Here is a 24,326-nt window from a genome sequence, read left to right as displayed (position 1 = left end):
AAATAACTGATTTTGGGATTCATGAATGACTTTTTTGTATTCAATGACATGGGCCCATCTTTGTAGTCAGATGTGCCATTTTGCATGGAATGATAGTAAACAGAGAAAGGTGAAAGAAGCTCCTGTCTGCTCAGGTTAGGTTTTGCCACCAAATCAGTTAATGAAAATTTTAGTTTGGAACTCAGAAACAGACTGTGGCTTTGTGTTCATAAGTTGACTCCTTACTAAGTTCACTTGACTCATGATACTCTAGAAGTTGTCTTTTATTTCTCCTTTGGTTGATACAGTACTAAAATTTGAAAAGCTGCCAAATGACCTCAGGTTTCTCTTTGTGAATTATGAATTAAGTAAGAAACTGATAATGGAGGTCTACAAGGACATAGCCAATATAATGATGCTATGGGATTGTTTGAAGGGCTGAGCAAGCGAATTCATTTGTCTCTTCATTTAAAGAAAAATTAAGGTGCCTCTTTTGAGGTCTCATACTACTATTTTTGAGTGTAAACTTTAATTCTGCTTAATAAAACCTGATCATGCCTCTCCAAAAAAATTAAACATGTTCCAAGAGACACAGATTAATGTCTATAAGGTGTTAGGCTGCAAAGGCAGTGTTTTCAGATTCTTTCAGGTACCATGTATAATTTTTCTTCTTCCTTTTTTTTTTTTGGAACCGGGAATTGAACTCAGGTCCTTCCACTTGCCAGGGAATCGCTTATTCTACTGAGCCATCTCCCCGGCCCCTTCTTTTTCTTCTTCTTCTTTTTTTTTTTAATACTGAGGATTGAACTCAGGACCTTGTGCTTGCCAGGCAGGCGCTTAAACTGCTTGAGCTATCTCATCAGCCCCATATAATTCTTATTAAGCCAACTTTCTGACCTTTTATATTTTTTATTACAATTTTCTTTTTCTGACATTTAAAAAAATATTTCTTTTAAATTAGCTTATGAAAATATAAGGTCAAGTAAAGTATTAAATATGTGGGTTCCCCCCACACGTGGTACCTATGGACCTGAAGATCTATAGTTTTCTGCCTGTGGTTTTCATGTGCTGCTTTGATAAGGCACACTTAGGTTGAGGAACCAGGCCTATCTTAATTTGAGATAAACAGCATTCCTTACTTTTATTTTTTATTTTTTATTGTAGTAATAAGGAAATGTAAAGTGAGAGATTTGAATTTGTGTTTTCATTAAAAAATGTATTTGTAGATGCCAATGTGCACCTAATAAGTATAAATGACTGGGACACTAGAGTATAATATGAAGCGGAATGAATGTGTTAATTGTGAGAAGTTGTTACTTGTGTATTTGTGACTTAGGGCAGTAACTTAAGCCTTCCTTTTCTCATCTTTTTTTTTTTTTTTTTGGCAGAACTGGGGATTGAACTCAGGCCTTTGCACTTGCCAGACAACTGCTTATTCTACTGAGCCATCTCCCCAGCCCCAAATAGAATCACTTTTTTTTTTTTGTGGTACCAGGGATTGAACTCAGGACCCTGCGATTGCCAGGCAAGCGCTTATTCTACTGAGCTATCTCCGCAGCCCCTCTTTCCTCATCTTTGTAATTAGTCTGAGGATTAACTAGTTTTCAGAACCTTAAGAAGAGTTAAAAAACATACCTTTTTTTAGCCTGTTATGTACTTGTGTTATAATAATAGAATAATTTTTACTTGAATTAGTAATTTGAAGTTATGCAGCATACTGACATGCACATATGATAAAACTATTTAATTGAGAAAGGATGTTGAAGATTTACTTTTTATTTGAATTTACTGTATATTTTTTTTTAAAAGAATTTGTTTATTTATTCATTCATTTATTTATTTATTTTGTGTGTGTGTGTGGCCAGCTCAGCCCACCAGGGGGCGGGGCTGGCTGGCATGTGGTGCTGGGGGATTGAACTGAGGTTCCTGTTCTTAGCTTAGCTTAGCTTAGCTTGTTTTAAGTAGGTGCTTTAGACCACTGAGCCATCTCACCAGGCCTGACTGTGTATTTTCCCAGTTGATGTTCTACTTTTTAAAAATTACAGGTGGAATGAAATTTAGGAAATGCCCATAGGCTAAGCAGTAAATCTTTTAGATTTTTAGTATTTATATCATTTGGCTTTTAGACCTAAAATAATAGTAAATACTGGTCTTGTAGCAATGTTTTCTTTTACTTAGGGCCTTCATTCCATGTAGTACTGGTCTCTTTTTGGTTTGCTTTTTGGTATATATGTACGTATTTATTTTTTTTGTATCTTAGGGAAGGGTCTATAGGTTGTTTGAGGGCTCACTACTAGATCCCACTCGTAGTGCTCTGCTTGTTTACAGCTTCCCAAGAGCTGGGATTACAGGCGTGCACCACCACACCAGTCTCAATTGCTGTCTCAGTGGGCCTTGGGGGGATTGAACCCTCTGCCACTGTGCCTGCTTGCAGGCACTTTAATCCACTGAGACATTTGGCCGGCACTTGTATATATATATATATATATATATATATTTATTTATTTATTTATGTATATTTTTTCTGTATTTAGGACAGGATCTACAGGATGTCAGGCTCATAATGATTCTCCAGTTTTCAGCCTCCCAAAGCACTGGGATTACTGGTGCGCTCTTCCACACCCAGTCTCAGCTTGGCCAGCTGGTGGGTCCGGCACAGTATGCTAGGAATCAAACCCTGGCCACGGTGCTTTGCCTAAGCATGCCCTTTAGTCCACTGAGCTATCAGGCCCATCCTGCTTTTTTTGGTTATTAGGGTAGCCTTAAACTTGTAGTAATTTTCCTATTTCAGCCTGGTTTTTGTCTTTTATTTTTAATATACTCCTTTGGCCTTGGCTGAAGCAAGCTGATAACATACACCCTAGCATTAATTAAAAGAACTGTAAAGCTGCATACTAAATATAAATTTTTAAGAAAAGAATTGAAACTCAGCTTCATGTTACTGTAAGGAAATATTTGAGATTACTAATAAAGGGAAAGTTATATTTTGAATCAATTTTGGCACTTCCAGTCCATGATCTGTTGGCCCTGTTGTTTTGGACCTGTTGTGAAGCTGCAAGTCATGGTGGGAATCTATGACAGCAAAGATAACTCATCTTAAATCCACAAAGCAAGACAGGGGAAGAGACCAAGGTCTTCCCCTTCCCTCTGAGGACACACTTGCTGTGACCTAAGGATTTCCCATCCAGCACTCCCTTCAGACAAGTTTTGACACCTCAGTAGCAGCATTTTACAATTACACCTTTAACACTTGGGCTCTTGGACATTTAAGACCAAGTCTAGGTGATAGTACTCAAACTAAAGATGACAGTTATTTTAGGACTCAAAAAGTTTGCTAATCAAAGCTGTGACTCCTTTTTTCAGTGCTCTTTTATGATTAGGAGGTTGTACATTTGCTGTCATTTGAGAAATTTTTAATAACTTCTGTTACATGGCAAATAGAAAATGAGAAAACACAGATGAATACTAAGAAGAAGTTAAAAACTACTTTTGGTTATGTCTCCCAGAAATGAGAGTTCTGAGAACTGATACCCTGTTGTCAAAACATGGATTCATGATACTAGTAGGTAAGCTTTGTTCATGCAACACTAATTTGTGAACATTTTTTTTTTTAACATATCAGTAAATGTGTAATACGTATCATTTTACAGATTTGACAAGATAGTTTATTGGCCCTCTTACCTTGCTGTAACCAAGGAAATAAGCTTTGTAGTGACTGATTCTAACCAATGTTTTAGAAGCCAGAAACAGCTGTGATTCTCTGGGAACCTTCTTGTTTGAGATACCAATTTTTTCCCCCTGGTTAAACTACAGGTTAATTGTTAGCTAATTTCCCAGTCAGGTGTTAACCACTGGACAAACGTATGCAGTTCTACCAATTTTGATGCTACCAACAGGTAAAGTACCCTTTTCCTATCCTTTCAGAATGATATAATATCTGAATTTGTAGGTTTGCTGTTATCTTTATTTATATTTTTGCAGTATTTGAGATTGAACCTGTGGATGTTTTATCACTGAGCAACCTCCCCGGGAATTTGAACATGAAATTCTGCTCAACTTCCCAGACTGTTAGAAGCCACCACCACTCCAGACCCTTTTACCTTTTTTTTTTTTTTTTTTTGGGGTGGAACCGGGGATTGCACTCAGGCCCTTGCACTTGGCAGGCAAGCGCTTATTCTACTGAGCTATCTCCCTGGCCCCATAGACCCTTTTGTCTTAACCTTTTATTTTGAGACAGAGGCTCTTGCTAAAAGTGCCCATGCTGGCCTTGAGTTTGTAGTCCTTTAACCTCAGTCTGCTGAAAAGCTGGCTGTTGAGGGGGAGGGAGTTATTATAAATATAACATTTTTATTGTTATTTATGTTACTAACGTAAAAGTGAAAAAATACTTTCTGTATTTGTATCATAATCTTAGGTTTCTGCTGAATACTTTGTCATGGGCCTCGGTCCTAAGTGAGACCTTCATTAACTGATCTGCTCAGGTGGTCTTTCATGTTTTGCTTTCATTTGGATTTTTTTTTCTCTTTCCCTCTGGCAGAACTAGGGATTGAACTCAGGCCTTGTGCTTGCCAGGCAAGCGCTTATTCTATTGAGCCATCTCCCTGGCCCCTTTTCATTTGGATTTATTGGTCAGGGTAGATTTTCAGTGTATGACTGCTGGAGGGGCTCCTAGATTATCTGGTGTTTGTGAATGTAGACTGACCTAGATGACTAAAAAGTTGGGCAAGATGACATGGAGAGGTGAGACTTTAATCGCTGATAGAATGCTAGGATGTGAGGCCTCTGTTCCAGGCCTAGCATCCTCCCTCTCCCTCAACTGCTGACATTTTTTTTGTGCCAGACACCATGCTTATGCTTGGCAGATAATATCTTTTAAGCCTTTTAATCTTGAGGCTCAGAGGTTGTTTTGTCTGGGATTACTTAGAGAATTGAATGGTAGAACTATGGATTTTAGTTCTGCTTTCTAACATTGTGATAGGAAATTTTATATTACATTACACACACACACACACACACACACACACACACACACAAACACCCCTTATAACAGTGTGGTTTTGCAGGTATTTTGATTTGTTGACAGGAAAGAGCCTTATTATCTGAGCTGGAATTGAAGATTTACACAAGACAGTTGGTTTTCAGGTCACTTTCAGAAATGGTGCTAGATGTAGATATGTGTTCACATTGTTAGTTCATTCACAGTCTCCAGGGAGACAATTTTCGATTTGCCAGGAGGTATAGTAATTGAAATGGTGTTAGAAATACTGAGAGCATCATTGCTAATAAGGAATGAGTGAGGATGAATTACTGAAACTTCTTTTGCCTCTTTTCTTAAAAAGCATGTCTTAATAATTGAAAAGAAATTAAAACCTGTATATAAATCTGTAATACTCATGACAGAAATGTTCTTTGATTTTTTTATTTGGCACATATTTGTGCCAAGTATTACACGTTAGACCTTGAACCAGTTGCTGGAGTAGAGCTAGGACACTCACATCCCCATTATCAAGTTGTTTGCATTCTAGTAGGGAAAGACAGGGAACACTATAGTATGTGCATAATGTAACTTACAATGCAGTACATGAGTACACTGTAGTAAGTGCTGTGATAGCAGTAGCATACGTGCTGTGGAGAACTAGGACTGCTTCCGATGCAGACTAGGAGCCTTGCAAAGTTTTGAGGCTGTTCTTGGACAGGACTCAGTGCTGTCTCAGCCAGCTATTGGGGATAAATAGGAATTTGCCCCACAGATATAAGGAGAAGGAATTGTGAATGGCAGGTAATTCATGCAATTAGAGCTATATGTATGCAAAATCAGAGAGGACTGCACTTCAGGTAATGAGCAACCTGGAATTTCAGGGTGAAGAATGACGTGATTGGTATGACTGTGGAGAGGAAAATAGGTTACAGGTAAATATTAATAAGGGCACTTTTGGGAGTATAGAAGTAGGCCTTGAAGTGAGATAGCTAGGCAATGGGAAAGAGGAGGATTTCAGAGATACTGAATGTGGGAAAATCAGGAGTTTAGGTTGACTCAGTTTCCATGCTTGAGCACCCTTATAGACAGTGTTGCTCTTAACAGATTGATCGAGGATAAAGTTTTGGAGGGCTCTGCTTAGTAGTAAGTTAGTGGTGGTTCTTTAGGACTTTTAAGTAGAGATGTCATCTGGCAGTTTGGAGTGCTCAAAGGCGTGGAAAGCATCGGTGTGCTACCGGGACTAGATAGGAGAAGGCAAACCCACCTCTAAACCTATAGAAAAGTAGGAAAGGCGCTCTTCCTGGAACATGGAGGTGTTCTGGGGGTGGGACACTGGAAGGCATAAAAATCTGTTGTGTCTGGCGCCTGCCTAGGAGATGATTGTTGATTGAGGAGAGCATTTAAATGCAGTGGAGCTAAGCCGTGGGCCACAGTTGAGGGGGAATGAGTTTAGACTATTTGGTCACGAATGTTGGCACTGAGGGAAAGGGGACTTTTCCTGAGACAGAGTGTAGCCTAGCCTGGACTTGGGTTTGTTCTTAGCCTCGGCTGCCCTTTCACTTGTGATCATCTTACCTCTGTTTTCTAAGTGCTGGGATTATAGGTTTGCATCATCTTTCCTGGCTCTTTTAGGAATCTCTTTTCTTTTTGAGACAGGGTTGAGGCTGGCCTTGAGCTCATTTTGTAGCCCAGGCTGGTATCAAACTTGATCCTCCTACCTTAGCCTTCCAAATGCTGGGATTACAGGCATGTGCCACCACACCTGGCCTCAGACATTTATTGTAATTGCCAAGGAATTCACTAATTTTTCCTCACATATGTAGGGCACATATTTGTCCTTTGTATTTTTTTAGTACAGCATCTACAGGGTCTCACTACACAGATTGGACTCATAGTGATCCTCCTGTTTTCAGCCTCCCAAGCACTGGGATTACAGGCTCACACCACCACACCCAGTCTCAATCCAATCCCTGTCTCAGCGCGCCCCCAGCTGCTGCACGCTGTTCCCTTTGGATTTTTGGCTGGCTCAGGCTTCCTTAAGGGTGGGTGTGGTGTGGCATGTGGAGCTGGAGATTGAACTGAAGTCCTGCGAGTCTGACTGGGTTTGCCCATGCAGGCGCTTAAACAGCTGAGCTAACTGGTAAGCCCCCCCATCTAACCGGCAAGCCCCCCTCTGTTCCTGTGGAAACGAATCCTAATGTGGACAACTTGAAAATGACCCATGAGTGTTGGAGCAAATGTATATTGAATATACTATTTGATTCTGTTATAAAGTAAAATTACTCAGTTTTGAAACAAGATTTTTTTCTTTCTTTCTTTCTTTCTTTGTATTTTGTGCAGGGTCTCACTGCTCAGTTTGAACTCATAGTGATCATTCTGTGTTCAGCCTCCCCAGCGCTGGGATTATAGGTGCACACCACCACTCCTGGACTTGAAACAAGATTTATATGTATTCATATTGACAACATTTACTTTGAACTCCTTTTTTTTTTTTTTCTCTAAAAGCCTAGACTATGGCTAGATAAAAAAGGCCATGTAGTTTTTGAGCTTGGTATGAAGTATTCCCAGAAACAGATTTGATAGTTACTTGAACATAAGTACACTAGTGTTAAATAGTGTTCAGCTGCCAGCAGACAGCTGTTCAGAAGAACTTTACGGTGTATTAAAACCTGAACAGAGAGCACAGACAACCGGGCCAATAAGCTCTGTAGAGTGGGTCTCTTTTGAGGGAATGAAATAGCTGTTTTATGGAGGTTAGAAATAGCAATTTTGCATAAAATGACTTCTCTTGTGTTTATCTGTCTCTGTATGAAAAGCTAAGTGGTGTTTCCCTTCCATCCCTTGGAGATTTTCTAAGTAGGAATGGTCCTGAAGCAAAAAGTTAGTGAGGGGTGCTAAGGTAAGGTGGAGCCTGGCACAGGGCAAAGTATTGGCTGGCTTTTTTTTTCTTTCATCTGGCTTTGTAGTTTCATTTCCATCTGGAAGATTGCAGTTACAGATTGAGGACTTCTTTCTTTCTTTCTTTTTTTTTTTTTTAAGTATTTTTTAAAATTTATTTTATTAGTGTGTGTGTGTGTGTGTGTGTGTGTGTGTGTGGCCAGCTCAGCCCACCAGGGGGCGGGGCTGACTGGCATGTGGTGCTGGGGGATTGAACGGTGGTCCCTGGGCTTCAGCTAAGCTTGTTCTAAGTAGGTGCTTTAGACCACTGAGCCATCTCACCAGCCCGAGGACTTCTTTCTAATTGTGGAGTGTCAATACTTTTCATGAGGAACCTAAAAAGTTACATATATATTCATTTTTTGTAGCACCAAACTCAGGACCTTGCATTTGCCAGGCAGGTACTTATTCCACTGAGCTATCTCCCCAGCCCTCTGTGAAAATTTATATTAGCTTCTCAGAAATGCTAACAACTGGTTAAGCAGCCAGTGAGGATTTTGTTGTAGGACATTATGGATGGAATTTGAAACTAAGTGACTTGAGTGGTCTGTTTTCTATATACTTACGCTGTTTTGTGTTAGACGTACTAAGGTAGGAATAAAAAACCCAGGTGATTCTATATCTGCTTTTATTTTTAGAAACATGAATACCTCTTGTCTGGTTTCTTCTTCTTATTATTATTCTTTTTTTTTTTTAAAACAGTGCAGTTTTTATTTTATTTTATTTATTTATTTGTGTGTGTGTGTGTGTGTGGCCAGCTCAGCCCACCAGGGGGTGGGGCTGGCTGGCATGAGGTGCTGGGGGATTGAACCATGGTCCCTGTGCTTTGCTAAGCTTGTTCTAAGTAGGTGCTTTAGACCTATGAGCCATCTCACCAGCCCCAAAACAGTGTAGTTTTTAAAAATTATGTATTTTAGGTTTATCAGCATCATGTCTTGAATGAACCCATTTCTGGCAGCTTTTATTCTTGTATTAAGTACTTACTGAACACAAACTCTTTACCTTGTTTACACTTGTGTATATGTAGTATAATAAATCTTTGTCAAATTTTATGGGTGTGTAATATCTAGAATTTGTACTTTTTCTAACTATTCCACCAACTAAGACTTTGTAGAACTTACATTTTTACTTAATGTAGATATTTGCACATGAATTTTTGTATATGAAAATGAAAGAGTAAAGACAAAAACTACTTCAGAACATAATGAGACTGGTTAAAAAAAAAAAAAATCCTAGACACGTATATAGGTCCTATGTTAAAAGTTGACAAGGGTTCTTTGTCCTTAGCTAGTTTAGTGAGTGTTTTAGAGAATCTTTTCTTATGGTGGTACACTGAACAAGCCAAAAATTTTATTCAGCTACCCATGTATGTTAAGTGTGACACAAACTAAGGACATGTTAATACAAAGATAGCAACTTGCCAACATCTAACTACTTAATTGTTGTCTTTTTTTTTTTTTTTTGCGGAACCAGGGATTGAACTCAAGCCCTTGCCCTTGCTAGGGAAGCGCTTATCCACTGAGCCATCTCCCTGGCCCATCATCTAACTACTTGAAATGATTTGTAATCAGCTTTTAATTACTTCTATATATTAGTCCATGTAGGTTTAGCTATTGATTTATCTTGTGCTAGTTTTTAGTTTCCTGTTTTTTTTTTTAATCTCATGGTTATGACGTGCATACTACTTAATTTTTTTATTTCTTGTACAAGGAATTGAACTCATGACATTGCTGCCAGGTGTTGTGCCAATGAGCTATACATACCAAGCACTTACTAATTAATTTTTAGGTAGTTATTATCTATACTTACTAGGCCTTGAAAAAAATATATATGTATATATATTCCCCCCCCCCCCCACCCCAAACTGGAGATTGAACTCAGGCCCTTGTGCTTGCCAGGAAAGTGCTTATTCCAATGAGCCATTTCCCTGACCCCCCTTGAATGGTTTTCTGCATCTTATGTATGACTTTTGGAAAGATGTGCTCTGTAGCTAGTAACTATTATGATATATTTCCATAAAGGCACTATTGAATGTTTTTAGCTTTTTGAAACAGGGTGTATTTTCTGCTTCTTCACTTTCTTACTGGCAGGACTAGTCTAGAGATGTCCACCTACACAAATGTAGGACACATAGAACCTAGGAGACTGAGTTGTCCAGTCAGCATTTATAGTGTAGCGGTTTAGCAAAGTTCAGACAATGAGTTCCAGGGAAGCCAAATACTTCACTGTAGAAGCCGAGGCTTACGTGATGATCCTAAAAAAATAAATGGCAAAGTTGTGGTAGGTTGAAGACCCAAGGTAGTTAAGGCAGTGGAAATGTATGATAATTTTGGTGGTAAGAGGTAGTCTAGTCAGGAGTTCAAAACCATGGATATGCAGTATAGTAATTGAGGCACCAATTGCATATAGGTTAGTCCTACAGGCCTCAGGGGACCATAGGAATGTGTTCTGGGAAGTTAATGGCACTAGCTGTATTGGGGAAAGTAAAACTAGTGTATGACTAAAAAAGTTACCTCTGTTAACTTTTAAGTCATTGGTGTAGAATGTGTATAGGAATGTATATAAATATTTTCTGCTAATTATTTCTTTAATGGTCAGAGAATTGATTAGACCTCATAGCTTGATATGACTAACGAAATTTGAACTTACAGAAATAAAAACCAAAAATAAAGAAATGAAATCTAACTTTGTTAAGGAAATTCTTGATACAGTGCCAACTACATTATGTAAAACTACTTGTTTTTCTGGCTGTATTTGGAGTTTTGGTTCTTGTGTAAAATATCTAAAAGGAAATGGATATATTTTACAACTTACTTTCAGGAGTATGCATATTTTCACCATTAGATCCACATACTGAATTTAAATGGGAACACTGGTAAGGTCTCTCTGTCCGGAGGAACAAATAGTTTAGCCAGAAAGATGAATAAAATGGAAGAAATCCACTATTAAAAGAAAAATGTATTTCAGCACCTTAAGTGATAGCTTCTAATAGCTTCAGATTCCTAGCTAAATTGCAGTCTTTTCCAGGTCAGTGTCAGCTGCATTTCTCTGCTTAAGTGACAGGTGCTGCGCCTTAGAATAAGTATGTCTTAGGATGTCAGCTCTGCAGGCTTTGGCTTCTGGAGCATGTGCAGTAACTACACTTGGACATTTTATGTCATAATTAATGAGAAATAATTATAAACCCAGAAAATTAGTAGAATGTGTTCAAAGTATTGCCCAGTTTGGTGGCACTCAACTATTCCCAGCCCTCAGAAGACAGGCAGGAGGATCAGTTGGAAGGCCGGCCTGAACTACCTAGTGAGTTCAGTGGCAGCCTGAACTCCCCTGTACATAGTGAGACTCTGTCCTAAAAACCACAAACCCTGGGGCTGGTGAGATGGCTCAGCGGTCTAAAGCACCTACTTAGAACAAGCTAAGTTGGGCTGGTGAGATGGCTCAGTGGTCTAAAGCACCTACTTAGAACAAGCTTAGCAAAGCACAGGGACCGCGGTTCAATCCCCCAGCACCACATGCCAGCCAGCCCCGCCCCCTGGTGGACTGAGCTGGCCACACACACACACAAATAAATAAATAAATAAATAAAGCTTAAAAAAAAAAAAAAAAAAAAAACCACAAACCCAAAATGTTAACTCATGTATGTCTCCATGGTCTTGGCAGGTCATCTGGAAGGGAGACAATATTTAGGAGTGAATCACTAAGATGATAGAATTATCACAGTTACTTTTTCTTCTTAGTGAAAGACAAGACATTTTCTGTTGGATGGAAAAAGCAGGAAGGGGCTTTTGGGGAGCAATGTGGTTGCGTTGTGTGCTTTGTTTTGTTTTTGTGTGCTGAGAATCAACCCAGGGCCTTATGTGTCCTAAGTATGATAGGCATTATCTGTGAACTTTCCATATGGAAAATAAAAGAGTGATAAGTATAGGTTTTACCCTCAAAGGTTTTTTTGTTCCTTGATCTAGTTAGCTATATCCACAAATAGCCATACATCACCACTTGGTTAGCACCTTATTGTGGTCTGAGATTTATATACTGCACAGTTTAATAGAGGGTGTTCTGTTCTGTTCTGTTCTGTTCTGTTCTGTTCTGTTCTGTTCTGTTCTGTTCTGTTCTGTTCTGTTCTGTTCTGTTCTGTTGGTGCTGGGATCAAACCCAGGCCTTTGAACATGGTGGACAAGTACTCTATCTACCGCTGAACTGTATCTCAGCCTAGATAATTGTAGTCGATGCTTTTGTAAGTATTATGTAATGGTCTACACAATAGTAGTTTTATGTTAAGCCCTACGATTTATACCCCATTATAACTTTGGTCAATGGGATAAAATAGTGACTCCTCCGGACAGCTTAATTTTATTCTCAAAGAGACTGAATTCTTGAATAAGCCATTTTAGCTGTAAATTGTGATATGGAATTCCTTTTTGGTAACAGTTGATTCCCTCCCCCCTCATGCAAGTTTTCAGTTAAAGCCTGCCATCTTGTGGCCTTTAACAAGACTGGCTTTTAAAGAGGGATTTTTTTTTTTTTTTTTTTTTTTTTTTGCAGAACCAGTGTCTTGCCAGGCAAGTAAGTGCTTGTTCTACTGAGCCATCTCCCTGGCCCCTAAAGAGGGAAATTTTTGCTAAAATGTTATACTTACAGTTGCATTATGATATCAAAATGAATGGTAACAGATTTTTTTTTTTTTTTCATTTTATGTATTTGATACAGGGTCTCACTACCCAGCTTGGCTCAGCGAGCCCAGGGGTGGGGCCGGCACAGCTAGTCCACTGAGCTATATTGCTGGCCTTTAGCACTTCATTTTGATTGTTGATGATATAAGCTGAGAATTAATTTTTCTGCAAGGTACTAGAGAGACTCTAAAGTTTTAGTTTGGAAAATCTCAAATCATCTCTTAAATAGGAAATGAAAGGTGCTAGCAAGCGTCTTGGGGTCAGTTGTTTCTTAAGAGAGTTCCTATATGATATTACATTATAAAATTAAATAATTTTAGCTGTTTTATTTAATCTCAAAGTATGTTTTGACTTACATGTTCTCTGTATCATTATTTATGTTGACTGTATTTAAAGTAAATTTCTCTTTCTTTCTTTTTTTTTTTAATTGTACTTGCTTTATTTTATTTTTTTGTGGCCAGCTCAGCCCACTCTAGGAGTGGGGCTGGCATGGCATGTGGTGCCAGGGATCAAACCGCGGTCCCTGGGCTTGCCTAAGCTTGCCTAAGCAGGCGCTTTAGACCACTGAGCTATCCCGCCGGCCCCAACCTTCTATTTCTTTTCTTTCTTTCTTTTTCTTTTTTTTTTTTCCCCAAACTTTTCTTTAGACATACCTTTTCTCAGTGTGCCTCTTTATAGAACCAGGGCAAGAGATGTGTTCTCATTCAGAAACAACTTACACTGGACTAATTTCATGTAACATTGAAAGAGAACATTGTTATCTACCAGAAACTCTACTAATGCCCCTAAATTGCTTCTTAGGTTTTATTTAGTAGGTTTGGGTAACCCTTATTTATTTATTTATTTATTTAATTAATTTATTTATTTGGTGAAACCGGGGATTGAACTCAGGCCCTTGGGCTTGCCAAGCAAGCGCTTATTTTACTGAGCCATCTCCCTGGCCCCTGGGTAACCCTTATTTAGGCTGCTTCTTTTCTTTCTTGGACAGGCAAGGATAAGGCCCTAAGTCAGAGATATAATTTTATGTCTGTGCCCTTCTTCAATTGTATTACAGTTTTGCTAAGAAAGAATCTGATCTTAATGGAGCCCAGATCAAGCTTCGAGAATATGAAGCAGCGCTGAACTCTAAAGATGCAGCTCTGGCTACTGCACTTGGTGACAAAAAAAGTTTAGAAGGAGATTTGGAAGATCTGAAAGATCAGATTGCCCAGGTAAGACAAGCTTCTTCTTTGTTATATTGGGCAGGTTTATTGCCATCTGTCTTAAGCTATGGTTAATCTGGCTGATTGATTTTATTTTTATTCTGGGGGGAAAATTATTTAAGCTCTTTTTTTGTTTTTGTTTTTGTTTTTAGTGGCTTGCCTGAAGAAGTCTTGAGGTAGCTAACATGCAAAGTACGATAGATCGGCTTCTCAGTCATGCTGTCTCTATTGTGTATCTTTCTCTTCTGTGCAGATACTTACTCTGCCTCTTACTCCCAAAGTCTCTTTGTTGCACCAACATGTGAGGGGGAAAAAGAGGTTTCATAATGCTGTTCCCTTGAACACAGAGGAAATGAAAGTAGTTAGCTAAAAACCATTGATTTGCAAAACATGAGTGATAGGTCTCTTTCATTCCCCCTGTGGGCAGTTACCAATTTGATGGGTGACCTGCTAATGTTATCCTGTGCATGACCAGTGAAAGAACACAGTTCTCTGATAAGGTTAAGATGAGAAATCATACATTGATAAGTATATAGGAACTGTATTACTTGATTTGATTCAAACATATCAAATTCATTGCAAATGACTTCTGTATAAATTTTATCACAATTTTTTTCCTTGTAATAGTTGGAAGCCTCCTTAGCTGCTGCCAAGAAACAGTTAGCAGATGAAACTCTGCTTAAAGTTGACTTGGAGAATCGTTGTCAGAGCCTTACGGAAGACTTGGAATTTCGTAAAAATATGTATGAAGAGGTAATTATGTATAATTTTGCTTTTCAAAGGAAAAGATACACATGAGTGTAAATTATAAATATATCTCATGATTCTTTCCCATATAAAATGTATCAGAAATGATAAGATTTTGGGTTAGGAGAGTTTGCAAGACATCTGTAAATCTAATACAGTAAACAGATAAAATTTCACTTCATCTAACTTGGAAAGATTTGGTCATAGGTAATTTCTGTCACCATGCTTAAACATTTGTGTTAGTTACCTTGCCTAACAAGATTAACCTTGAGTCACGATGCCCAGCCTTTTAGAAACTAGTACCCAAACTGCAACCCAAAATGTACTTATCATAAAGTGCAAACACTGCAATTAAACCTGAATACTGAAATTTTTGTTTAGAAAAAAGTTCTTGCTCTAATAATAATATCTTTTGTCTTAAAAAAAGAAAAATAGCATATGACATAGGTTCATCCTTGCTGACCTAGAACCACAGATCTGGTTGATTGATTGATTGCTTTCTTGGTTCTTTGCGTTGAGCTACATCTCCTCCCCTTTTCTAATTTTTATTTTGAAATAGTCTTGTGAAGTCAATAAATTACATCGGGTGGGCTTGCAATTGCAGTACTCCTGCCTCAGCCTCCTAGAGCTCTGGGATTGCAGATTTGTACCACTATGCTCAGCTTAGTATTTATTCTGTAGGTCAGGAAGCTGAAAGCTGCTTAAAGAATGGTTCTATTTTAGGGTCTCTTTGGGATTGCATTTAATCTTTCACTTGGGCTGTAGAAACTGCGGTGGCTCTCAGTCACATGAATGTTGAAGGCGGTATCAGTTGCTCGGTGCACTCTCCACGGGCTGCTCATGATATGCCAGACAGAGAGACAGGGAGAAAGAGATGGAGACAAGACCTCTGCAAAAGCCATGCTGTCCTCTATAAGCCTGTCGCAGAAGTGACACCATTGTTTTCTGGTGGTCATATAGAGCAGTCCCTTACTACGGTATGGGCCAGCACTTGATGCTGGAGTGGGAGGAGTCAGTGAACACTGGGGGCATCTTGAAGTGTGGCCCTTCACAGCATTAGGTATGCATGTAAGACTTGAAGTAGCATTTACAGTCTTACCTGCTGGGGTTAAGGCAGCAGGTCCCTGTGGCCAAACTGGAGAAAGGAGAATGTATGTTCTCAAAAAATTGAAGAGGACTAGAATTGACCCAGGGAGAGGAGTATGCTCATAAGATATCTTAATGATTTTAAAAGTTGTATAATTTTGAAAATAGTGACTAACTGTAATTTGAAAAATAGGAGTTCAGTGTTGCAGTTAAACTTTTTATTTGGAAAAAATATAATTTAATGTGAATCTGATGATTTTCACTGATATTTATGTAAAATAGGCATTGTGGGTGTCAGGAGCATTGGGCAAGAAGTCAGTTTCTTATTTAGAATAAGACATTACTATTTTCTAAGGAGTGATGAATGTCAAAGCAAAGCACTGTTTTGATGTCTCACAGCACACACTTGTTATCTAATAGTTAAATGAGACTTTAGGAAAGTATACTTTTTTTTTTTTTTTTTTGGAACCGGGGATTGAACTCAAGCCCTTGTGCTTGCCAGGGAAGCGCTTATTCCCCTGAGCCATCTCTCCAGCTCCAAAAGGCCCCTCCCCCCCCGACCTTTTTTGGTACTGGGAATTGAACTCTGGGCCTCGCGCTTGCTAGGCAGGCGCTGCGCCACTGAAGTATATCCCTAGCCCGAAAGTATACTTTCTTGTTTGTATATTTGGAGGCAAGTTCTTGCTATATAATCCAGGCTGGCCTTAAACATCTTTTATAGCCCAGGCTGCAGTTCAGTTTTCTATTCTATGCCAGGGGGCCTGGGCCTAGCTCAGTCCTTTAAGTGGCTGCTTCCACAAAGCTGTCAGCCTCAGGTGGCTGGAGTTCGAACCTCACAACTCTCCTGCTGGCCAAACGTGCCCTGAAGGCATGCGAGGAACAACAACAAAAAGTCCTTATTCTATTCTATGCCAACTTTCTCAGTGCTTGGATTATAGGAATAAATGCCTACACATGGCAAAGCAGACATTTCACGTGCAGTTGAGTTATATTTTTGTTTTGCTTTGCACAGATCTGTTACTATTGGTATTGTGTGTAGACAACTAGTATTTTTTCTTTGGAAAGTCATTGTTTCTATATAAAGTAATAATTGAAAAATGGCATCAGGGGCTGGAGAGATAGCTTAGAGGCATAAGCACCTATCTGGCAAGCACAAGGGACCCAAGTTTGATCCCTGGCCCTACAGGCTGTGCAGTCTTGGCCCCAGATGCCCGAGTGTGCCATCTCGGCCTTGGATGTGGGCGCTCACCATGTGGCCCAGAACTGGGCATAGGGTGCACACCTGAAACCCCAGTACTTGGGAGGTTGAGCCCAGAGGACCTGTGCAAGTTCGAGACCAGCCTGGGTACTGCAAAAGTGAGCACAAGACCAGCCCAGCCCAAACTACATAGTGAGACTCTCTCTCAAGGAAAAAAAAGAAAAAAAAAGGAAAAGAAAAAAGGTATAAGTGAGAAATAATGAATATTTCTATAGTGAATAGCATTTCTGAAGTTTCGATATTTGCATTTTTGAGCATGATTTTAAAATATTCCTCTTAATTATCTTTTTCCCACATTGAGGATACTATTCAATGAATATACCTAACTTTCTTTTTGTGAACAGTTAAGGAAGAAAGAAGAGCAAAGGAGATAGAAAAAGGGTGCACTGATAGTACAGCTTCAGTATTTGTTCAGCTGAAGTTCTCATTTGTGTGTTTTCATGATTTAAGAGTCATTTGCTTCGCTAAACAAAACGAGCTCTGGGAAATTAATAGCCAAACCAGGATTTGAACCACTGTCTTCTGATTTAATCTGATTCTGTCAAGTGCATTTTCTTCTACAATGATTAAAAGAAAGATTAGGAAATGTATGAAAAAACATATGCACCAAGATACTCAAAGAACGTCAGTGAATTATGCGCCCCATTTGTAGCTTAATTATTGCCGTTATAGATACGTGTTGTGTTTTTTTTTTTTTGGAACTGGGGATTGAACTCAGGCCCTTGTGCTTATCAGGAAAGTGCTTATTCCACTGAGCCATCTCCCCAGTTCCCCCTTTTGCATTTTTCATGACAAGAAGTTTCATTGAAAATTTTATTCCTGGACTTGTGTTCTCAGATTTCATATTTTAAGAAAATCCTATGAGCTGGGTGTGGTGACATACACCTGTAATCCTGTACTTAGGAGGCTGAGGCAAGAGGATTGCTGTGAGTTAGGCCAGCCCGGGGTTCATAGTGAGTTTAAGCCCACACAAATCTATAGTAGTGAGACTATCTTAAGTGAAAAACAAGACAAAGAAACTCTTATAAATGTTGAAGTTGTCTGCAGAATTTAATTTTTTATGCATGTCTTTTTCAGAGGTATCCTTAGGATTAGCAATAATCAGAGAAGAATAGTTGTTGAGTGTTTAATGTGGTACCCTGTCTAGTTATTTATTATGATGTGGCACTTTAGTAAAGAGGCCATTCCTTGCCTTCAGAGGTACTGGTTTTTTTTTTTTTTTTTTTTGTGGAACCGGGGATTGAACTCAGACCCTTGTGCTTGCCAGGGAAGCACTTATTCTACTGAGCCATCTCCCCGGGCCCCTTCAAAGAGATAAGTAGGTAGGTATATTCTTCGGGGAAAAAAAAAACCCAGCAAACACCCAGGGGTCTACTTACTATTATTGTATCATTAACTCTATCTCAGAAGTATTCTCACCAGAGTACTAAGAGGCAGTAAAGTGTAGTCACACCTCCTGGAACAGGTGAAAGTGTGTAGCGCTGCACATGGCCCTGATGTCCTTCAGCCTTGTACCAGTACAGCCATGAAAAATAACTTGTTTGGATTTGTGTCATTTTTCTACCCCCAGGAGATTAATGAGACCAGAAGGAAGCATGAAACGCGCTTGGTAGAAGTGGACTCTGGGCGTCAGATCGAGTACGAGTACAAGCTGGCGCAGGCCCTCCACGAGATGCGAGAGCAGCATGATGCCCAAGTGAGGCTGTACAAGGAGGAGCTCGAGCAGACTTACCACGCCAAGGTGCGTGCGCCTTCAGAGCTGACCCTCCTCTGCCCAGTGTGAACCGGTGTTTTGTTTTGTTCAAGTTTTACTAAGTGATTCTCTTACTCTCCAAATACAGAAAATGGATTTTTTTTAAAATGCAGTTTTCTATATGGATAATATAAGAAATTATAAGGAGTAAATAGGTTTATTCCACTTTCATACTTCTTAGAGGTAAAGGCTTATCTTTCTTGTCCCTTTGGCCATTCATGTTACATAAAGACTAATTGTGACCACAACACTAGAGTATTTTTGTATAAGAGCCAAAGGGAAGGTCCCTAATTATTTCTTCCTCTCTCACTGTTACTCATTTAAAAAGTATAAAAGGGCTGGATAGATGGCTCAGTAGAATAAGTGCTTGCCTGGCAAGTGCAAAGGCCTGAGTTCAATCCCAGTTCCGCCAAAAAAAATAAAAGCATTACACTGTATTATCGGAATGTACAAAAATCTAGGCTTTGCTGATGAGTTTAACCTCCTTTAAAATATTACATATATACATGATTTAATTAAAAAGAATTAGTGGAAGACTTAGAAAATTAGGGTCATAGAGTTAGTGAATATAATTTCTGTTGCATGGTTTTAAGCTGTCCATGTTGAGTTTTAGCCATTTTGGGAAGTAGTAATTGGCTACTGAAAGTAAGAGATCCTACCAAGAATACCTCCAGTTGTCTGGCACCGAATGCTGGGCATTGAACTAGATGGGGAAGGAGCTAAAGTTAGGATTGGTCACAGACTATGGCTTTAAAGGGAGGCAAGGGGCTGAGTAGATGGCTCAGTGGTCTGAGTGCTGCCTGGCAAGTGTGAGGGAGGACCCAGGTTTGATCCCTGGTGCCTCGTGCTGTTTTGACCTGAACACCCTGGGCATACAATACGGGCCACTGAAACCAGGCATGGTGGTATGTGCCTGTAATCCTAAGGTGGGCGAGGCTGGGACAGGCGAATCACTGAGTCTGAGTTGTGTGGTGAGACCCTGTACCAAATAAATAAGTAAAATAAATGATTTAAAAAATAAAATAGAGGCAGGGTAGAAGCAAAAAAAATATGTGCCTAGCACACATGTATACACAGTACAGTGTTTATGGGTATTTGGAGGAATATGGCATTATTTATATTTGAGGGACTATTTTTGTTTCTGAAAGAATTTCTGCCTCATTTGAAGGAATCTGTTCTGTACTGGATTTGATAGGTTAGGGAAATGTGTAGTATTTTCCTACAGTATCATCAATACACAGGTTTTGTAGCTCATTTTCTTTATTAAATATTCTAAGTGTTACAGGTTTAGCAGTTGAAATAATTGAAGTGATAAACTTTGGGTAAAATCCCAGTTATGTTTACATTGTTAAAGTTCTTATTTTAGAAAATAAATCTATTGTTGTGTCATTAATTCCATCTCAGAAATATCCTCACCTGAAAACTAAGAGGCGGTGAAGTGTTGTCACACTTTACACAAAAACAAGTCTGGTGACAAGGTAATTCAAATATCATCAAACTTCATGACGCTTTTCCTGTATTTCATCAGCCAGTTACCAGCAGCTCTTAAGTTTGAAATGCTTCTAAGTACATCATGCTTCCTCATTGGTTCTAACTTAAAGATAAGGCCACGTTTGCTGCTTCTTTCAGCTTGAGAATGCCAGACTGTCCTCAGAGATGAATACTTCTTCTGTCAACAGTGCTAGAGAGGAACTGATGGAAAGTCGTATGAGAATAGAGAGCCTCTCATCTCAGCTTTCTAATCTACAGAAAGAGGTAAGAAAGTGACTTACAGAGGCAGACTTGGGTTAAATTGGAAAGCCACCTCATCTGGAGCAGTCTTCCTGCACTGCCTGTCACTCTGCCCTCTGTTTGTCACAAGTGATAATTATTTTGCACCCTGGTTTTTATAGTGCTTCCCCATATTTTTTTCATTTTGCATTGCATAAACATCCTCTGAGCTGTGTTGAGTAGAGCTCATGAATGAGGTAGTGTATTTACTGGACCTACCCAAGGACTCAGGTTTTCCACAGCATCTGTCAGCCTCATCTCTACAGAGTGCTTTTCCTGACACATCTTTTCTTTTTTTAAAAAATCATATCTAGAAAACAACATAAAGAAAAATATGGAAAAATTCATTATGGGTGATAAATGCTTTGTGTTTCTGGACTGAGTCCCTTTGTGCTTGAAATACTTAATAATTAGGTTCTTATGATATATTAGTTTTTGTATTCACTAGGAATATAGGGGCTTCCTTGGTACACCTAAGTGGCAAATAACTACATTGTTGTGTTGATTGGTGGCTGCCAGTATGTGGTGATGTGCTCCAGGTACAGTTTAAACAAGTGAAATAGCTTCAAATCTGTCAGTGTAGGGCAGTGACAGTGAGGCGCTTAGAGACTAATGTCTGAACTCCAAAACCCACTCACTTAGCACATAGTGCGAGTACCACAATTAAACCTGGATACTGAGGTATTAGTTTTTGGAAAAAAACCTCATACATTATTATCTCTTGTCTCAAAAACAAGTAGCTATTCCATAGGTTTGCTGTCACTGGTCTGTGGTGAGGTCAGTTTGGGTACATGGTGTATATACAGCTATGTAAGTGTTCAGCATTGTTTTGAAATTTATTACTCAATTATTGAGAAGTAATTGGAAGTGAAACTTAAGCTTATCTTTTCCTTCAATGTGGAAATCTTGTATTTTGTATTTGTAAATCTTGTGTCTTTTGTATTTTCCATGTATGTTGATTTATTTTTGAGTAGACTTTTCCTTTTTGTTTTATTTTTAGTAAATTTCTTTTCTAGTTATAAAAGGGATGTCATATGAATTTAGAAAACAGAAAATGGATAACATAAAACAGGTTGATTAAAAGAACTAACTGAAAGTTTTAAATTGCCTATCATGAATATTAATTGGAATTTAAAACTTTAAAAATTATAAAAATTTACTACTTTATCCCAATATTTTGTTTTCAGGGAACAATCAAGCTGTATGTTCAGTCACTTGCCCAGAGGTTATATGAGTTTCTCACCTCATTCCCGATTTTGCCTTTGTAACTCATTCTCTTCAAAGATTTTCTTTCAGGAGTTTAATGGATATTTTGTTTGCCATTGTACCATCTGTCTAGGTCCTTTTGGGACTGCTTCAGAAATACAGACTTGAAAGCCATGATAGCAGAAATGTTTTTCTTATCGTTCAGGAGGCTGTGAAGTCCAAAGCCTACTGCTAGTGGGAACGGGATTGTGGGCGTTTCCTAATTTCTGGTGATGCCTTCTCCCATGTCTGCAGTGACAGGAGGACAAATAAGCTCCTGTGGGCCTACTAAATGAGTGTACTAATCCTAGTCATAAGGGGCTTTGGCCTCATGAGAGGGAGCCAGTACTCAAAGGCTGTATCTCTTAATACCATCATGATGGAAGCTGGGGGTTCAACATGTAAATTTTGGAGGGGCATGTGTATTCCATAGCACTGTTTTAATAAGTACTTTCTAGAATTTTCTGCTCTTATGCTGAATTGATACTGAACCACTTTCTCCATTTGATAAGTCATTTTAATTATTACATCTCCTTTTGGTTGTCCCTATCTCTTCCACTTGTTTGGCTGTGGATTCATTTAATCATGCTTGGTCGAGATGTTTTATGTTTTTTTTCTTGAGGTTGATCTTCATTTTAGACTTGTCTGTGGTTAAATAGGGTTTGGCTCTGAAACTTAGTAGGTAGGTCTTCTGATGTAGGCTCAGGGTATTTCCCCTGTTTTTTTGTTAATTATATTCCCATCCTTTTTTTTTTTTTTTTTTTTTTTTTTCTTCTCGTATAATGGGTTTTGAACAGTGTTAGGCTTGTCCCTGAGTGTTTTTAGGAGCCATCAAATAGGAAAGAGAAGTGTTCCTTTAGCCAAAATAGCTTTTACTTTCTCTAGGTAAAATGAATTTTATTTCTTCTCTTCATTACTGGTAGCAGAATTTATTTATATATAGAGAATATGTTATGCATATTTTTATTAGCAGGTAAGTTTTAGCCTTTGAAAAGTCATCAAAAAGAAAAAGATGATCTTAATACTTTCCTAACATGTAATAGTAACAGTATTTCTTGTTGAATCATAGAAGTTTCCTCATGCTACTTGTTAGGTCATGTGCTTTTGGTTATATGGCCATATTAGTGAAGAAGTATATAAACTATTAACATTCTCCTTCATTTTGACTCTAGAAGATATGTTTAGGGATTTAAGGGGCAGCAATATTATCTTTTAGAATTAGAAATTTTACACATTGCTTACAGCATTCCTAGATCCATCCCTCCACTTTGGCCAAATTAATTGATTGCTCAGTCTGCTTGCCTTGGGGAGTTTACAGTTACACTTCAGAAGCACCCCTGAGGCAGGAAGATATCGCATGCTTGAGGTTAGCCATAGCAGTTTAGCAAGACCTTGTTTCAAAATAAGAATGGATTGATGTTGTAACTGTGTTAGCACTCTTTGCTAGCATGTACAAGGCCTTCAGTGCTAGTACTGCTGCTCACACATGAACCTCACTTTTTCTAGTATGCAGACACTAATAATTTTTATTGCAGTGTAGACAACAATAAAATAATACAATTATGTTATAAATATAAAAAATTAAATTCAAGACCACTAGCTCTTAAACTTAACAATAGACTCAGCATCTTAGAGATAACTTAGTTTGATGTCTTCATTTTATTTATTTATTTTTTTAAGGCAGGGTCTTACTGTATAGTTCAGGCTGGCCTTGAACTCTTTATGCAGTCCAGGTTGGCCTTAAATTCTCAGCAGTCCTCCTGCCTCAGCCTCATGAGTGCTGGGGTTACAGACGTGTGCCACTGTGCCTAGCCCTGACTGTCTTCATTTTATGAATGCTAGAGAAGGTGGTGATAGTTTGCCAAATCTCATGGGTGGTTATTGGCAGATTCAGAAAGCTTTCAGTCTGACTTCTCATACTCTGTTCCTTGTGTATCACTGTATAGCAGACATAAACCCAGCAGTTTAACTTAAAGTATTTTTATCTAAGATAATAATTCTAAATAATTTAAATAATTTCTTATATCTCAGGTTCTGATTTTTACTTTTAAAAGAACTCAGCAACATCAAAGGGAGTCTAATGTAGAGACACTGCATTTCGAAATGTGTTCTTAGAGGTTACAGGTGAATGGAACAGTTCGTCTTACTAACTTTCTTGTAGGGGTTCTTTTTGTCTTATCTCTCACATCTGAAACAGAATGAAGTAATTAAATGAGATTGTTCAGTGAAGAAAGAGGAATGGTTTTCTTACTGTGTTTTTTGTAAGTGTGGTTAAATGTCAGCTATCTGAGGCACAAGGACTGTTCAGAGTATCTGAGGCTTGTTTCTGATGCAGAATGTTATGTGCCCCTCAGGAATCTAATTGATTGATGAATATTTTAAGTAATTCTTAATTTTAGCCTAAGTTTTGATTTACAGAAAAGTTGGAGTAATCAGTAACTCTTACTAAATTTCCCTCATTGTTAACATCTGATGTTCCCATGGGATATTTAAGAACATACAGTAATCTGGTACTATAAATTAGAGTCCAGACTTTTTGAAATTTTTTTTCCAGACTCTTTCCATTTTACCAAATTTTGTATTACCCTCTTTCTGTCTCAGGGTACCTAACATGCTTCCTTTGCTTCCCTAGGCTACTATGGAAGCTTCACAGGTTTCTTTGTTTTTTCACAACCTTGCATCTTTTTTTTTTTTTTTTTTT

The 24,326-nt window shown here is 38.6% G+C and overlaps 1 protein-coding gene across 1 annotated transcript in view; it reads left to right on the top strand.

Annotated features, from left to right (window-relative positions):
* Lmnb1 (lamin B1) overlaps positions 1-24,326 on the top strand; it is a 68,744-nt gene that overhangs the window by 18,533 nt on the left and 25,885 nt on the right. The window contains exons 2-5 of the mRNA XM_004631321.2: positions 13,619-13,775; positions 14,394-14,519; positions 18,428-18,598; positions 20,240-20,365. Of these exons, the coding sequence (XP_004631378.1) occupies positions 13,619-13,775; positions 14,394-14,519; positions 18,428-18,598; positions 20,240-20,365 (580 nt within the window). The remainder of the gene's footprint in view (positions 1-13,618; positions 13,776-14,393; positions 14,520-18,427; positions 18,599-20,239; positions 20,366-24,326) is intronic.

Source organism: Octodon degus, unplaced genomic scaffold (assembly GCF_000260255.1).
Source record: "Octodon degus isolate 3935 unplaced genomic scaffold, OctDeg1.0 scaffold00040, whole genome shotgun sequence".
NCBI classification, from domain to species: domain Eukaryota; kingdom Metazoa; phylum Chordata; class Mammalia; order Rodentia; family Octodontidae; genus Octodon; species Octodon degus.
The sequence above is the reverse complement of the archived record's forward strand: the minus strand, read 5'-3'. Positions and strand labels throughout refer to the sequence as shown.